This window comes from Parasteatoda tepidariorum, chromosome 3 (assembly GCF_982258835.1).
Source record: "Parasteatoda tepidariorum strain Cologne lab strain chromosome 3, Ptep-v5.0, whole genome shotgun sequence".
Lineage (NCBI taxonomy): Eukaryota > Metazoa > Arthropoda > Arachnida > Araneae > Theridiidae > Parasteatoda > Parasteatoda tepidariorum.
Window position 1 is genome coordinate 72437232 of NC_141757.1, and position 19055 is coordinate 72456286.

General features: G+C 28.6%; 1 protein-coding gene across 2 annotated transcripts; it reads right to left on the reverse strand.

Moving 5' to 3' along the window:
- Positions 1-1332: 1332 nt before the first annotated feature.
- On the reverse strand, positions 1333-18919 carry LOC107455731 (tRNA (guanine-N(7)-)-methyltransferase). 2 transcript variants are annotated; one of them, XM_043047173.3, is made up of 6 exons: positions 18028-18919; positions 15604-15722; positions 13602-13786; positions 9646-9759; positions 6580-6681; positions 1333-1536 (listed from the first exon to the last, which is right to left on the reverse strand). In XM_043047173.3, the coding sequence occupies exons 1-6, from the start codon at positions 18108-18110 to the stop codon at positions 1396-1398; spliced, it is 744 nt and encodes a 247-aa protein (XP_042903107.2). In that variant the 5' UTR covers positions 18111-18919; the 3' UTR covers positions 1333-1395. The 2 variants fall into 2 exon arrangements, with proteins under 2 accessions (XP_042903107.2, XP_042903110.2); XM_043047176.3 differs by having other exon boundaries at positions 18692-18903.
- Positions 18920-19055: the final 136 nt, after the last annotated feature.

Consider the following 19055-nt stretch of genomic DNA (forward strand, 5'->3'; position numbering starts at 1 on the left):
AACACTTAAATATACACATATAGCCAATAAATACACAGGGTATCTGCTACATTTTAGATTTTCAAATTCATGACTTTCCATGACTGATTCCAAGAATTTTTCATGACTTAGCGAAGTTACTATTTTCTTCGACAAAAACACAACAATAAATTTCAAAAAGCATTATAATAACATTCATTGAAATGATAGGTATAACTGTCATACTCTGCATCTTCATATTTATAGATTTTAAATTTAAAAAACAGAGTAAAGAAAAAGTTGAAACAATAAAGAAGCTGAAAAAAATACAAAAGCAAAAAAAAAAAAAAAAAAAATTTTTTTTTCTTTTTTCCTACAAAATTACATTCTAAAGATAAGAAAGGAAAGAAATACTCCTGATTTTTCTGTTCTCATTTCAGAGTAAAAAAAATTCGCCTATGACTGGCTTGCTTCAGCTAGAATTTTAAATTGATAAAATAAAAAAAATAATAACAAAAATTCAGAAATCACAGAAATTTAAAAGATAATTGGCTCAAGAAATTATGTTTTTTCTTTCATTTTTTGAAAGAACACCATAATTTGTAAAGAACACAATAAAAAAACTTTATATTTTAATCAAATATAACTGCGAGTGGGGATTTTGTTACAAATTCAGATAACCGTGAAATTAGGGGGAAGGGGGGTAAATTCCATTTTAAAGAATTAGATTTTTCGGCGACCTAAATCCATGACTTTTCTTGATTTTTTTTAAAAAAAATAATTAAAATCATGACAAATTTTGCTCAATACCGAAATCCATGACTTTTCAGGTGTGCGGATACCCTGAATGTAACATTAAATGTAAAGCTGCAAAGATGCTAACTTTATTTTTTAAAAACAAAATTAAATCTATGTTCATTTCCAAAGCAAATAAGGATAAAAATTTCATCATTGACATGAAATCTGACAAAATAATTTTGAGGAAAACAAATATAGAATTATACAAAATGGGAGAATAAATCTTCATTCCACTTTCAAGAAGTAATAAAAAAATAAACATTTGAAAACTTAAATACTGTGCAGTTGAAAACTGTCAAATAAGAACTCTTTGAAAACCAAATATACTATGAGAAACATAGTTAAATTACTGTTTATACTTTGGAAGTTCTGCAAATCGGTAAATTTGGATGATTATTTCTGACCAATACAGTGCTTGTGTTGTTGATAACATAGAAAAACTTATTTTGTTGCACAGAGGAGAATGCAAGCCAAAATGTAATCAAAGAATTATGACATTAAACACATACTTTTAAATCTAACCCTCTTAATCAAAAGCACAAAGTAATGAAACAATTATAATTAATGTTCAGTATAAAAAAAATTAACCTCCTTTAATAAAATACACTAATATTTACATACAATAATTGCAAGGCAATTTTATGTACAACGACTGTTTTCATTCAGCATGGGATCTTCAATCCTCAAATAAACTGCAAGATATTTATCTCCTTTATTCCTTGTTACTTTTTTACCTTCTTCAGAGCTTTCGTATATTTTTTCTACAACAGGGTCATTTGTCTGAAACAAAAGTACAACATATTGAACTATATAAACAATAAATAAATAACAAACTAAATATCATAAACCAAGGTTTTAATGATCAACAAAAAAGGGGCAAGAGTTTTAAAATGTTTGACCTAGGTAGCCCCGAAAACATAAATTTTACACTATGTTCTGCAACAAAAATAAAAATATTTTTTAAACTAAACAAAGCAAAAACTTATTTTAGCATTTTTTTCATCACATATTTATTAAGTGTTCTTTCATTTACTTTAATGTCTACTTTTTTAGTATAGAATTTACAGGGGTGATTGTGAGCCCAACTCAAAAATCCTGGAAATTTCCCTAATAAAATCATTAATTACATATAGGGTATCTGCTACATTTTAGATTTTCAAATTCATGACTTTTCATGACTAATTCCAAGAATTTTTTATGACTTAACGAAGTTACTATTTTCTCCCATAAAAACGCAACAATAAATCAAAAAAAGTATTATAATAATATTAATTGAAATTATAGGTATAACCAAAACTGTTATACTCTGCATCTTCATATTTATAGATTTTAAATTTAAAAAACAGAGCAAAGAAAGAGTTGAAACAATAAAATAGCTGAAAAAAATACAAAAAGCAAATAATTTTTTTTCCTTTTTTTTCAGCAGAATTATATTCTAAAGATACTTTTCTTGTTCATCAGAAAGGAAAGAAATACTCCTGATTTTTCTGTTCTCATTTTGGAATTAAAAAAATTCGCCAATGACTGGTTTGCTTCAACTAGAACATTAATAACATGAAGATCTTCAATAAGATATATCTCCAATCATGCCATTATTTATTTGTAAACTAAAATGGTAGTAAACAAAATAAATTATTAACTTAATTTAAGCACTATTTTTATTACAACAAAACAGGAAGTCAAATAGTAACACTAGAATAGCCCAAAAACGTCATTTGGACTACTGAAGTATTTAAAGTATATTCAAAAGTGTTTCAGCTATTTTAATTTACGTTAGAGAGTTTTTTGCAGAAAGACTTTTCCTTTGGGAAATTTTTAATTTCTTTTCTGTAGAAATTTTCTAAAGATTTTTTATTCATCCATAATTATATTCAAACGATGTCTTTCTAGCGCATAGGAGGAGGAAAAGAAATGCTAACGCTTTTATTTTTTCATTTGAGAATAATGAAATAAAAATATTTGTTTTTCTTTTCTTCAGAAATTTTCAAAAGGTTCTTTTTTTTTCCCCATCCAGAATTATATTCAAAAGATGTCTTTATTGTGCATAGGAGGGGAAAGAAATGCTCGTGATTTTTCTCTTCTCATTCGAGAAAAATAAAGAATAATGAAGTAAAAAATTGTGTTTTTCTTTTCTCCAGAAATTTTCGAAGGATTCTTTTTTTTTTTTTTTTTTCCTCTTCCAGAATTATATTCAAACGATGTCTCTCTCGCGCATAGGAATGAAAAGAAGCGCGCATGATTTTTCTCCTCTCATTTGAGTATAATAAAAAATAAAGAATAATGAAGTAAAAAATTTTGTTCTTTTCTCCAGAAATTTTCGAAAGAATTTTTTTTTTTCATTTAGAATTATATTCAAACGTTGTCTTTCTCGCGCATAGGAGGGAGGAAAAATGCTCACGATTTTTCTCTTCTTATTTGTTAATAATAAAGTAAAGAATGGAGTGGATGGTTTTGAGTTCTGACGCAGACAACGACGAAGTAGAAGAAAGCTACCAGGAAGATGGAGCCCACCCACCTTTTTTTTTCCATTTTACCTTTCTTGTTCATTTTATATTAAGTCTGTATATATTTTTATTTCATTATTTTTTTTCTCCTTTTTATCTTATTAAACTTATGTGTATTTCTTTATTGCTTTTTCTTCCTTTTAAAATTATTTCTGAAAATTGTTTTTTTCTTTAGTTGGGTTTGACAATAAAAAACGGCGTTTTGTAGCGATTCAGAAAACCGGAAAAATCAGTTAACCGGTCCCCATCGTTCGGGATAATCGGTTCCCTACTGTTTATATATATATATTTGTGACCAGGGTAATTTGAGATTGGTATCTGACTAAACACGACTTAATACAGAATTTAATGACTCAAGTATACAAACAAAATTAGACGCAGCTACACACAGAGGACATTAAATAATTAGGATAATAAATTTAAATTATGACACAAAATTATTCTGATATAAAAACAAAAGAGAAGAATAACCACTAAATCACCCTGAGATCGTGGAAAATCTATTTACTTCAAAGGGGCAAACTATGTGAGATTGTTAGATTAGTATCATACAACATGTCACCATTTAAATGATAATAACATTACGTTTTTAGGAGATTATGAGGAACCTTATAACCTTCTTATATGATTCTTAAAAAATACTTATTTTTAAATATTATTTTATTTAATACTTTCTTTTTCAAATTATTGAAAATTCAGCAGGTGTGGCTATATAATTTTTCTTATTTTTTTTTTTACTGACATTTGACTGAAAAACATTTTAAGTCAATTTGACTGAAAAACATTAACTTATGATTCCTTTCAATTTTTTCAAAGAGCAAAATTTCATTTTTGTTCTTTATATCACAGTAACTTCTCAATTAACAAAACAAAAGCACCAGCTTAAAATTTTCTTGATAGCTAAATATGTTGATCTCAAGACTAAAACACATCATACACATCATGCACACATTTTTACACTTCAGCAGTCTTTTTCTCAAAACGCAAAATAAAGTTTTCAATTTTTATTACAGCAAAATATTTCTAACTAACACTAAAACACAAAATACATGTCTTATAAGTCAGACAATTGTGTGTTAAAGCAAGAAATTTGTTTTCCAACAGCTTTTGTTTCACATTTAAATATACAAAATCTTGCAACACAACGGCAGCATATCAGGATTCTTAAATTATATTGCCCAACATGCACAGTTTTAGTGAAATACAAAGGGGCTGTGCACACTATTTGTCAGTTATCAATATTTTAACAGTTTACAAATTTAATCAATAGTATTTATTTAATCAAAATTATCTTAAAACACCAATTAAGCAATGCTAAAGTTTTGATTAAAATTACCAAAATGTTACATAGAGCAGATATAACACATAAAAAAAGGGTAAAATAAAATAGAAAATTAATTTTATTTCACAAGACCTAAATATTATTTAATTTAATTATACAAATAAGAATTTAGAAAATAAAGTTATCTTATTCCTTTGATTCAAGTCATGCTTATTTTCATTTTAATAAAAAAAAATCACTGTGTCTAAGAAAACAATAAACGTTTTAAGTAAAAATTGCAATGTGAAAGTGACATCAAATGCAAGTGCAGCATTTTAAAGTATCATGTTAAAGGGCATGCTTTTGCAAATAATACTCAATAATCCAGATAATATCACTTCTTTGTTAATAATAATGCTCTACATTTATACCATCATTGTTTATTTGCGCTAAATAGTTCTGTTTTATTAAAACCTAAAACTACATTGTTAAATCTTTGACACAGAATTTTCATAAAACATATTTTTCAAAATTTTTTCATTATTTTGCATATATTTAAGTCAAAATAAGTGAAAAATATTATATTTAGCATTTTAATAATATGTGGTTATGAAATACATCATAAAACACCAGCGTATTTTTCTGTGTTAACGGTAAAATCTTTAAAATTTGACTCACTTCCAAATAGTAATTTTTTTCACATTTGCATTTATTCAGATATATGAAGAAACAGTTATTGGTCACTAAAATCATTTTAATTTGCAAAATCAATGATTAAAATTTTTTTAAATGCAAGTTAAAAACAAAAATTCTTTAAACCACAGCTTTTTTATAGTACATTGATTTTTTTTTTTTAACTTTTGATTTTTTATAGTACAAATATAACTCTAATAATGTAACAGATGTTTTTAGGAACTATTAGACTGTTATTTACAATTAAAAAATACCAAAATATATTTTTGCTCCTAATTAGAGCGCTAGAAAAAAATATATAAAAGGGACAACGGTTTCCCATTTGCATCAAACAGCTCATGATTCAAACTGCTACTGACTTATTCTTAAAATATAAAAGTTGTCGTAAGTAAATGTTTCAAATGTCATTTCGACAATCTAATAGCAGGTACATTCATATGTTTTAATTGTTTTGGAATTGAAAAAGATGTGTGACCATGTTAAAGTTTCATTTGAACAGGTATTTTGTAGATTGACATGCATGGTATGTACAAATTTTACAATTTTTATAGTCCTGCTGGATATGAATAATTTTTACATATTATTATCAGTTCCAACCTTTAGAAACCACACACCTTCCTTTTCTCATTATTTATTTGCATTGACTGAATGAAAATAAAAAAAAAGAAAGGACAAGGAAATAAAATGTCTTGTTAAAATCAAAGAACAAATGTGTATTAACTAACTACAAAAAAAGATTTTAGATAGTTAAAAGTTTTAATGGCAATTTTACTTCATTTAGACTGACAAAATATTATTAAGTATGTAAAATATGTATATGATGTAAAAATACATATTTCTGTTTGTTATGTAAACAATAAATTGTCTTCACTATTTTAAATTTGATTTCACTATTAAATAATAATTACAAAATTGCTCAAAAACAATTCTAGTCAGATTTAAAATTGATGCATAAACAACTATTCAGTTACATTAGGTTTCGAAAATGATTACCAAAGAACATGTTATAATGAGAATGCTAAACATCTTGCAATTAAAAAAAATCAAAAATGTTACGAAGACGTTAAAAAATTTGGCAGGCAAGAAAATATCTTATTAAATTTTAGTTAGTCTCAACTTATTTTTCAAAATGAAAGTTATTGAACGATATTAACGCTGAGTAAAGTTTTTTATGTGTTTATGTTTAAAACAGGTCTTTAAATATACTGTTATGGTAACACAAACAAATTTTATAAAATAAATTAAAATACAAAAAGTGAAATTCACAAACAAAACATTTCTATGCAAGAACAACCCATTTCCTTAACACAAAATAAGGGGAATACAACTGTTGTAAATTAAGATGTATAGTGAAAGAATACATACCAGCTTATCATCAGTAACTCTCTCAAATAAAGGATGTTCATCCAAATGTTTTACCATCCAATCATGCAATTCTTTTACATCTGTAATGGTGTATACTAAACCCTAAAATTTGTTATAGTTTTATCACAAACAAAATAAAACATCAGACACAAAAACTGATTTATAAGTAATCATAGATACAACAAATTATATATTGCAATAATGTAAGACAAAATTATATACAACATCTTCTTTTAATTAGTTGTAATGTTTTTAAAGTAAGTAATTTAACTTGTTTAACCAATTATTAATGTCTTGTCAGTTAAAGAACAACTTATCTATGAAATGATGCATGGCATCACTTAATTTTAATTAGAGGTGATATTTGAAATTTAATTAACATAGATTTCTAACAAACTAGTGGATTTCTTGTTCTTCATATGGGGTAAAAAAAAGAAATTGTAAATAATGAATGATTAGATATTTAATAGTCTTACGCAATCACGCACAAAACTGAAAAACGTATACAAAACACTGTAAAAAAAATTTTTTTAAAGTAATCTCATTTTTCGTTATATAAAGATAAACACATTTTAATAACTTCAACTCATCAAAAAAAGACTAATTGAATTATTACCCAAAAGATGCTATTGACTACAGCCACTATATGATAATTAGATTTTAAGACAATTAAATAACAGTGTTTTCATCTCAGAAAAAAATGGGTGAGAATTTCTCACCCTTTCTCAAAAACAGGGTGAGATTTCAAAAAGTTAAGTGAGATTTCAAAAATAAAAAATAAAAAAAACAAAAAAACACCAAGAGACTTGAAAAAAAATCATTTCTTTAATTATAATGCATTTTCAACATCTTCTAATTTTTAAAGCATTGAATATTTTTGCTACATCATCATATGGAAAATGTTCTACATCTACTTTTTCATCAGCTATTCTCATTAGGTTGCTCAAATGCATATTTTTTTCGTTTTGATCGTTTCTACCCACATTTGTTTCATTTTCATTTGTCCGTTTCGGAGTAGAAGATATTGGCTTAACAAGGTATTTGTCCCTCTTACATTAACGAGCAAAAAATTTGAAAATCTTACATGAAGAAACCTTACCTACGGTAAACACGTGGTTGCAGAGAAATGCGTTCTGAAAGAGGTTCCGTGGTTCGGAAGGATGGTTCTTAAAGGTTCTGAACAATACTGGTAAATAGGGAAGCTAGATAATGGAGCAGATGTTGAAAATAATAAAAGATCCAGGAAGAAAAGTGAAACGGATTTTATTCTAAATGGCGCAAATGAGACATTTTTTTCAAAATGCGAGAAATTCGTGAATTTTGAAATTGATTTATAGAATGCGCGAATTTCTCGGGGTAATCATTTTTTAATGCGAGAATATAAAAAAATATGCGAGATTCTCGCGTTCTTGCGCTGTAGTGAAAACACTGAATAATTTATCTGGTGACCGGCACTTTAGTGCATAACTTTAAGTTAATTTTAATTACATTTTCCTTTACATTAAGGTTGAAAAAAAAATATTTTGAATATATAGCTATAAAAAAAATAAACATGTGGTATAGCTTTCAAAATACAAAATCTGTGGCATCACACTCACATGACATCCATATTGATTTTACTCGTGTTATTTAACAAAAATAAATCACGATTAAAAAGTAAGAAATAAATCTCCATTAAAACTCGTTTTTGATAACACAGCGGTGAAATTTAGTAAACATCACTAATATTGTTCTTTAAATAATCAAGTTGGTGTTTTAGTTAAGGTTGATGTTTAAGTTTAGTTAAGTTCTTTGCTTGCCACAGTAGTGTAATAGCTTGGGTCAGGGTTTTAATTGCCAACTCTAAAAGCTAGGTTCTGATTACACTGCATTTTCTTTAATTATGTCTTAGAGATCATCTTAGAGAATTATGACTTTTGTCTTAGAGATTTTCTTAAATTATGTCTTACGTCTTTAATTTGTCTAGAGAGACTCATTATCGGTTGATGCACTCGCTTAATACACTCGCAGTAATGTCCCTAGTAGTTTCCGAGTGGATAAAGTCTAAGCCCTGTTAGAGAGTTCAGGAACATGGTGCGAAGGGCAGGTGATTACAACCATCTGTCTTATAATCAAAACTTCTGGTAGTGTATTATGCACACATGCCAGTATAGTTTTCAGGTCATGCATAAATAAAGACGAAAAATGTAAAAACATGACTGCCAGAATGTTGCCAATAGCCATAGAGCTGTAATGGAGATAGAACAAGCAGTTCAAATCCTTGTCCCAAACATCAGAATCCTTTTTGTCACATGATCCTTCTCTTTTTCCAGATTTCTGCCTTTAAAGCTCTATGCCAGCAATCCATAAGTATAGTTCTACTTTAACTATCAAACCAAGAAAAAAATGACTAAAAGTATCAATCAAAATTATCTGGCCGGGATAGCCTGGTCGGTAGGGCACTGGAACCATGTCCATGAGGTCGTGGGTACGATCGCCACCGACCGAAGACTCCCCGTGAAGTAAATGGTGAAGGATGCACATTAAATCTGCCGAGTCTCAAAGTCCTCCAAGTTCCCATAACAAATCATACTGCTGAGAAACTGATCCAGGAGTTTCCTTGTCTTCTGGATTGGTTCAAAGTTACAAGGCTACGAAGTTAAACATTAGTCGTCGAAAACCCAAAATTGGGTCGGCTGTTTAACGACGGTTATAAAATATAAAAATAAAAACTAGGTCATCAAGAAATACTATTAAAATTTACATAAAACTTGAGTTCTTTAAATGATCAAGAACATTAAAACCTAATTTTGAGCATTTAATTATTCTGAAAAATATTTACTTTTAAATGTTCAGATGAGAGTTGTTTTCTTTTTCCTTTTAAATTTTGTAAAAGCACAGCTAGTTCTGTTATAATTTTGTCAATGCTATACATGTTGCTCTTAGTTAAAAATATATCAATCTTACTTAAAATAAAAATACATCACTAAAAATATCATAAAAATACATCACTAATACATCACTAAAAGACATCAAATAAATCCCAAAACATAAAAGGAAAAATACTTTATCAAACAAAATACATACTCCTATCTTTAAGACATAAGCATATTCCGATAACAGTTGAGGACTTATAATTCTCCATTTGTGCTTTTTTGCTTTGAAATGGGGATCCGGAAACAGAAAAAACATCTTGCTTAACTGCAAAGAAAGTCATTAAAAAAAGTTCTTATTAGAGTGGTAAAAATATACTACTATAGGGGTGCACAACCCTTTTTAATGAAGGGCCACATGCACAGCAGATTGACCCATGAAGGGCCGCATGCCTAAGTGTTTAGACCGACATATTGAAAGCAATTGGTGGTGATTGTTATATAAACATCATTGTTTATATAACACTAAATTCTTTTTGTCGGTTGACTTTGTAATCTCTTTGCAGAAAATACAATACTTTAAAACGTTTAAAATTAGAAAATGCAAAACTGATTACTTAAGAAGGAAAACAAAATTCGAAAATCAGAATCAATTTATCAGAAAAAATTTAGATAAATTGAAATAATTAAAAAAACTATGGAAAAATTGAATTTTTTTTATCACATTACAAAATACAAAAGTCCATTTAAACATACATTTTAACGTTAAAATTTTTTTTCCATAGAATTAAATTTCAAATAAATAAATATTCTAGTTATTAATATAAATTCAAGTTAAATACTTTGATTTAAAGAAAGTTTATAGGGTTAAAAATGATTAAAACTAAAACAAAACCCCTTAAGTGGAAAATAAGATTTAACTCCATTTATTAGGGAATGTACTTTAACTTATATTTTTATATTTTTATATTTTTCTTATATAAATACTTTATTTTTATTTTAAGTTAATAATAAGAGGCTGAGAGAGGGAAGAAAAAGAAAGAAAGAAAACACATTAAATTTTAAGGAATTATTTTCCTTAATAATAAAAAACTATTAAGATACTTGTTTACAACTTTTTATGACGAATATATTTTTAACATGACACTTACTATTTACAATTAATACACAATCAATTAACAATCAATAAAATTTACATTACTTTACGAAACTTATCTTGATTAAATTTTTTATACAGTTAAAATTTAATACGATATACAAATCATTTCCCAGCTTACAATCATAAATGATATAAAATGCTCCAAGAAGGTAGAAAATGGTTTAAAAAATTTCTTAATTGTTATACTGTAATTTGCAAAATTTTTGAATATTGTGATAATTTTATCTACTGAGATCATGTGATATTTTTTGAGCCATTAAATTAAAATGTAATGATTGTATTTAAAGACTACTCTGTAATTTTGAACAGGCCAAATTCATTCTGGAAAACAGTCTTTCGACAGAAGCTGTTGTTGTGGGTGGTATTAAACTTATTAGAGCAAATAACATAATCAGTTTTGGAATTGGTGTTCTTCCTTTCTGGGTTTTTAAATCGCGGAAATACAAATAGCGATGTGTTATTTTTTAATTGCTTGAATACGAATTGCTATGTATTATTTTTCAATTGCTTGAATACGAATTTCCATGTGTGATTTTTAAATTGCGTAAATAAAAAACTCGATGCTTGTTTTTCAAATCGCGTGAATACGAATCGTGTGGATTTTAAATTGCGAAAGGACTACTCACAGCACTTGATTTTTAAAATGCATGAATATGAATCGCGATATATGTTTTTTAAAACGCGTGCATATGAATTGCGAGAAAAGTAGCAACGGATGATATTTTAAACGCCAGAACACGAATCGTGATATGTGATCTTAAATCCCGTAAATACGAAACGCGATGGATTATTTTTAAATCTCGTTAATGTTAATACAAAATGCGATGCGCAATTTTCAGATAGCGTAAATACAAATTACGATGTATGACTTTTAAATTACATGCGACAACAAAAAGAATAGGTTCGATGTGTGTTGTTAAACTTGCACGTGTTCATGGGACTAAAGAATTATGCCGTGTTTTGAATTATTTTTTTGCAAAACAGACCGCGTTTAATATAAACACATCTCGTTTTTTTTCCCTGGGAAGGTGTTGATTTGGCTAAGATGCGTAATTACTTTTTAAGTTACGAAAAAATATTAAAACTGAATCGAATTTCACTGTTGCTGTTGTTACTTTACGTCGCACTAGAGCTGCACAATGGGCTATTGGCGACGGTCTGGGAAACATCCCAGAGGATGATCCGAAGACATGCCATCACAATTTTGATCCTCTGCGGAAGGGATGGCACTCCCGCTTCGGTAGCCCGACAACCTGCGCGCGAAGTCGAGCACTTTACGGTAGCACAGTTTAACGAGGACCAATACCGCACACCCTCGGTCCCTACGCAGACTGATCCAAGTGGTCACCCACCAGCACACTGACAGTAGCCAGTGATGCTTGACTTCGGTGATCTGCTGGGAACCGTGTCTTAACGATCAGTCCACTGCGGGACGAATCGAATTTCACGAGTTGTAATATTGTGTGAAAATATCAGGTATATTCTAAATCACAAATAAAAATGCAGCAATAACGGGAAAGAAGAAAAAACACGTTCGAAAAACCTCTTAAAAATGCGTGTTAAAATCGGTACAACGCAAATTATAAAATCGGCACAAACAGAGCACGTAAAAAATAATTATTTTAATGCGTGATTCAAAACTCGCTTGCTGTCAAACCATAGTATTAAAAATATCAGAATCTTTTTAAATCACGGGGAAAACTTAATAACTACTAAAACAATAACCAAAATACTTTTATATTTCAGATGAAATTGGTGTAAATAAAGTCCATCAAAATTTTATGTAATTTAAATGCGGGATTTGAAATTAAAATAAATTTTCCATGAAGTTTGCACAAATAAAGCGTTTCATAACTTTCAAAAATCGCTATTTCAGAAACTACTTGAAAATGGGTAGCAATAACTACCGAAAAGTCATTGGAATCGGCACATACGAAAAGCGTCAAAAGTGGTAATTAAAATTCGTAAATCGTAATAAAGATGTATTAAAAATATTGGGATTTTTAAAACTATGCTGAAATCTGTAGCGTTAACCATCGAAAAACTACATTGATTGAGATTGGGTGCGTCAAAAACTTAAAAGTGTAAATTTAAATTACCGAATTTTTTTCTATTTTTCAAAAACAAATATTTAAATTTTTTTTTTCATTTTGTTCAGATTGCGGCCGCGGGCCGCACATCGAGGGTTGGCGGGCCGCAGGTTGAGCACCCCTATACTACTAAAAATAAAAAAGAGTGCACATACATTATTAATACATTCATATATATGTTAAAATATATATATATATATATATATATATATATACAGTATTAAAATTCAAACTGATAATTAATTCTGTTATTGATTATAAAACATCTGTGGCAAAAATTGTCAAATGATAATTGAATACACTTTGAAAGCACTTCGTGGAAGAACATATTATTCAGCATTTGAAAAACATGATAATTTCCTGTTTAAAAATTTATAAATCAACCTTGTTTCTTGCATACTATTTTTATTTTATGCAGTCGCTTTTTCATTCCTTGAATGAAAAAAATATAACTAAGATAACCATGACAATAAACAAAGAACAAGTTCTGAACTTAACAGAATTATATGATGCTTTCTTAAAAAGAAAAGAAAAAGGGGAAAATATTTTACAAACTGAATTCAATAATAGCCTATCAAATACAACCAGGATTGTATCAACTCCCAGCAATTGTACAAGAAAGTTAGTGAACAAGGGGTTAAATACCCCAGTTTATATATAATTACAAATTCAATAGAAAAATGATAATCATGCTTAATTTATGAGACAGACTCTAATACCAATTCTATAATTTAATTTAATAGAATAAAAAGTTAATGCAATTTGTCAACAAATGGGATGAATTTAAAGCAAAATTAATCAGTAGGTTTGAAAAAAAATAAAGCAATATAAGTAGACCACCTGTATGGGTGAGAAATGGTAAAAGTCTTTAAAAAATAGTAGCATGTAAAATTAATCCCAAATGAACAAATATTTACAAACCTGCGCCTTTGAGAAAAAATTAGGAAGATGTTTCATAGCATTGGATCGAATACAGGCTATGTTTTCATACTTTCCTGGATTTTGAACACGTAACGCTTTAACTCGTTCTTGTACATAATCAGAAACTTTTACTCTAATCTCCATTCCAAGCATTAAAGTTTCAGGATAGAGAGGAGATAATTCCACTGCAATAATTTAAATTGTGCAACTATAGTAAAATATTTAAATTTAGTTATAATTTTATAAATATCATTAACAAGTAAAGTACATCACATAAATTATAAGCTGAACCCTTTGAAAGTTCTGAATATAGAAACAATAACTTGATGTGCATTCATTTCTGTAGAGCAAGTATGATTTATTTATGTTATAAGATGGTTACCAGCAGTACTATAGAATATTCATAGAAAATAATACTAATTATGTAAACACTGATAAAACAAATAAGATTTTACAAAAATCAAATAAGATTTACGATAATCAAATAAAATATAATTTTTTTCCTAACAAATCTGCATGATTTGCTTATGTGCCACAAGCTATTATAAAACTAGTACTCTGAAATTCTATTTCATTCAATTTCTAAAATCTTTTAATATTTAGGGTAAGTCTAGTATAGATGGTCACTGTTTTTTCAAATCGAAATAAAAGTGCAAAGAATAGAACAGAGTTACAAGAAATAATATCTATGCATATTTTAAATTCATGTACATATGCATGTTTTAAATTCATGCATGTACTCAACATATTTTGAGCAAAAAATAATGGAATATTAAGAACAAAACATAAAGAAAAAAAAATTTAAATTAAACAAGTAACAATAATTTTTTCTAATTGTTATTCTTTAAATTTTAAATAATAAAAAATGATATATTATATAGCTTGAAAGTAAATGCCATTAAAATAGAACATAACTTTTAACTATTTGAAAAATTATTTTAACATTCCATAATTATTTTTGATACATAGTTTCTTGAGTTTGGATAGTATGATGAGGGAAGTCATTGCTTCCCCATCATTAGCCGTATCGGGTTGTATAGTGGAATGTATATATGTTCATTTAGGCCAATATTGAATGAATAAAACAATAACAGTTGAGTTTCCAGGAAATAATGTACAAATCGTTGAATGTGAATTTTAGGTTTTATTAATCATAACTTAAGATTTCGATAGTGGCCACTTCATCAAAAAAATAAGAAATCCCTTAAAGGGATCAAAAAATAATACTCTCTATTGAGAGATCATAAAGCCAGAACATTTCTGACCGTTAGAAAATTAAGACTAGGGAGGCCCCCCAAAAGGGGTCCCAGTCTCACCAATTTAGAAATTCAAAGTAAAAATATTTATTCTCAACGGACAGAGAAAGAGTATGGGTAGGAGATCCAAAATTTGGCGATTTATCATAATATATCATAGCCAAAAACAAAGCCAACTAGTATATCCACATGGGTTTAAAAGAACACCTTGGCGATCACGAGTCGCCAACAAATTTATGTGAATTAATATAACCATGCAACCGAAACATTTAGCCGTTGGAAAATTAGAATGAAAAGTTATAAATAGATTTTTGTTTTCGATTAGAGGCGACAGTGAATTTATATGTCTGCATAATAATGAAATAAAAAGAAAGTATCCGTTACATTGATCTGGAAGAGAAGAAATAAATATTTTATGTTCGCTTAAAAAGATTAAGTTTTTGATTTATTTTAAAAGTAATTCTTCCATTAATAAAATAAGTTTAAGTAATTAAGGATATTTTAAAAGATAGAAAATAAATATGTGTATGCCAATTCTGGCATCACAGATAGTAAGAAATCTCATTTTTTCCAGGCGAACACACATTAGAAGAAAAAAAACTCACAATATCAGATTGAAAAAAAAATTTCACATTAGAAACTATTTATCATATAAGTAGAAACTGGTTTTTAACTTAAATTTCAATATTCTTTTTTTCCTTTTGCTCAGTCATATTAGATTCAATACATTATACAATTTTACTTACCCAGCAGACCTCCATAGCCACAGCCAATGTCAGCAAACTCAACTTTAGATGTAGATGTCTCATCAGAAAAGTATTTGGGAAAGAATGGTTTCCAATCCATATGAGATGGAGATAATGGACTATAAGAAAATCGTATTAAAAAATATCGCAATTTAATGGTTTTGCAAATCAACAAGAATTTAAAGAGCAACAAAATTTATTAATAAGTTTGCTAAAACAACATTTAAAGAAAACATGTTGCATAAAATTTAGTAACGATATAATAAATTTAGTTTAAACCAATTACAATACAATGTATTGTTAGAGACAGATTATGTGTAGTGATTTACACAGGAGTTTGCTACGAATTATACATTTCAAGTTGGTTATCTTTTGATTTATTTTTTATTAGTTTCTAAGGTACTGCTTGTTTGGCAGTATTTTTGTAGGTAGAGTTATAAAATTGATAGTTTAATAAAACTATACATTTCCAATACACAGTGATTTCAATAGGATAACTTTTAAACAATAAATTATTTTTAACTAAAATTATTGAACAAATTTTATAATCTAATAAGGTTAACATGGACAGTACTTACAAACGTGCTAAAAGAGTTTACTTAGCATCAGTTTGAATTAATCCTGAATTTGTTTTAATTAAAATTTTAGTTTTTATCTTCATTTTGAATTTTATATAATCGACTTAATTATTTTATCGTTTGAATTATTTCATAAACACTTTATATTTAATTTAATGAATAATTGGAAAAATTGTATTCTTTTTTGGTCATTATGATGCAGAGTTCATTCTAGACAGGGTAAACAGAGCGCAGCACCCAGCAGCCCTTTTAGTCAAAAGAATCCACCCTGTTGCCCCTGAAGTAAATTAGTGCCCTGATGCAGTAGACTCCATACCCTTCTTTATTTTCCCCCCAAAGTCTGCAATGGATTTCTTAAACTTTTGCTATTTTCAACTCTTTTTATTTAGCTTGTCATTGCTGTCAATACATAGATTTATATGGGAAAGGAAAAATAGCTATCACACCCCCTTGTTGCACTTATCTTTGAGAGTTTGCAGTTACTTCCCTTATCACTAAATTATAATTATTATTAATCATATTAATTTTTAAATCATAACTACAGGCACTTAAAAACATGCATTTATTATTTTATTAATATATGCATGCATTTTAAATAAATTACTAAGCTAATTAGCTCATTAACTCGATATATATGTTAATTTATTTATAAAAATTAGTAATTAATATGATTGCTTTGCTACTTTTAGTAAAGTAAAAAAAAAATAAAAAAAAAATTCCATTTACTAATTGACAATGATTTTTAATTGAACATGTAAAGCCCATAGAAAGAAATTACTGCCTTTTTAGAATAATAATGCCCTTTTTTCTGCTTAGAATGAGCTCTCTATATGATGCAGTTCCTGATTCGTAATGCTGCACTCACTACATACACAAAGATTAGAACAATTAGCACTGGAAACATTTGCAATCTTTTTATTGATTTCTTTTTTTTAATGTTGAAAGACTAATGAAAATATCTTGAGTTTCTTTTTGCATTTAATTAATTTATCATGTTTCTTATAAACATGGTGATAGCTTCTTATGAATCAAATCTCTTTTCTGATCATTTCGCGGCTGATTTTATACTTGATTTATTAATACATTATTCAAGGTATTTTTTTGGAGGTGTTTTGAACCCTCACAGCATGATCTTTTCGGCCCTGCTGCCAATTGATCCCTGAAATTTGGTAACATTTTAATTCTTTGGTAATTTAATTTAGTGATGTATCTGTTATGATAAGGAAACATTACCAGCATTTGAAATTTCATACACGTTTTTAGATTACTAGTAGATAAACAGTGCAGTTTTTGCTGATAAAAAACTTTTAGTTGTCAAAAAAAAAAAGAAACATGTACAGGTTGGCCTGGGGTGGCAAAGAGGGGAGATTTCCATAATGAGATCTGTGGCAGAATAATCGCCAAGTCTTGGAAACTTCCGGGGGTAGTGGCCCGCGAGAAACTAAAAAAACATCACAGAAAGGGACCAATTCGAAAGTTGTAGCCCGTAACCACCCCCCGGCAAACATCTGCATGTTTTTTTTTTTTAATTTGCAAGTTTAAAATCTATTTGGCACATTGGCGATTGTAGTTGGCGCGACAGATCAATGAGTTATATCCTTCAAATTAGTTTCTTTCTGTGATGTATTTTTTTTTTTAATTTAAAGTTTTTCGGCGAGGGGGGGACGCTGCCCGTATGTTGCCAAGACTTGGCGATTATTTTGTCGCTGATCACGATCTAGAAATCTTTCCAATGAAAGAACAACGTCTGAATGTTTTAGTCATCTAGTAGATAAACAGGGTAGTTTTTGCTGTTATAAAACTTTTTAGTTTTAAAAAAATTAATTATTTAAAATACATGACTTACAAATCTAAATTATGATCCGCGATTGGGTTTGAATGGGCCCTTTGCCGAAAGTAGCGCTTCTGCGGCAAGTGAATACTTTCCATTTTTTTTCCCCAAAGAACGAAACTTGAAATCAGAATATACGTTTTATATTCAGGATCCTGTGTGCTTCATGTATTGTAAAATACAATATTTGGAAACTCTTAAGAAGAAAATTACGATAAATAATGAGAAATTATCCACATTTACAAGTTTCACAAAGCCATGCTGTATTTGTTTATGCCATGCTTGTTTATTTTTTTTACGTTTCCGGCTGACTATTTTTTCTCAACGCAGCTACTGAGATAAGGAATTAAAGTGTTTCAGTCCGACGAGAGTTTTACACCTCAGCTAAATCCTTTGCTGAGGAAAGGGGACAAGTTTATATCATAATTAATGTTTATTATATCGCCCTATCTAATGATATGAGATCTGTTTCTCTTTTTGAGTACTTAAAAGGCGTTTCAGGGCACAATTTGAATTTCATAGTCCATGAAACTCGGCGTGATTACCCTTATAGCACAGTTCATCCAGAATTTGACCACGTGATCCATTAGATGTTGTGGATCAAATATTGACATCTACAAGACGCTTTCCTGTAGCTTATTCATGGATAATCCACAATGGCTTGAGAATAGATAATTACCCAAGTAGCACCTTATAATGTGCGTCAGTTTCATTAAATTCTATGCGTACTCTTTGAGTTATGGTCATTTTGTGATTTTTCTTGAATTTATGTTAACCAGCGCATTAAATGAGAAACTAAAAGAGCATCTCTTCAGAAAGGTTCAAATGGCAAAAACTTATCAGAACAGCCTGAAGCCCAGGCATGAATGTTAAAGCGGATGTTACTACTCTAGCCTCCATGAGCCCCACAAAGCTTCTGAGGGTCCCAACACTTGCTTGAATAGAAAAAAAAAGATGTTGTGCATGATTATGCACTTAAGTTTATGGTGAAGGGAATTTTTATTTCATATCATGTACCTTATTTAAAAACAAGAATTTATGAA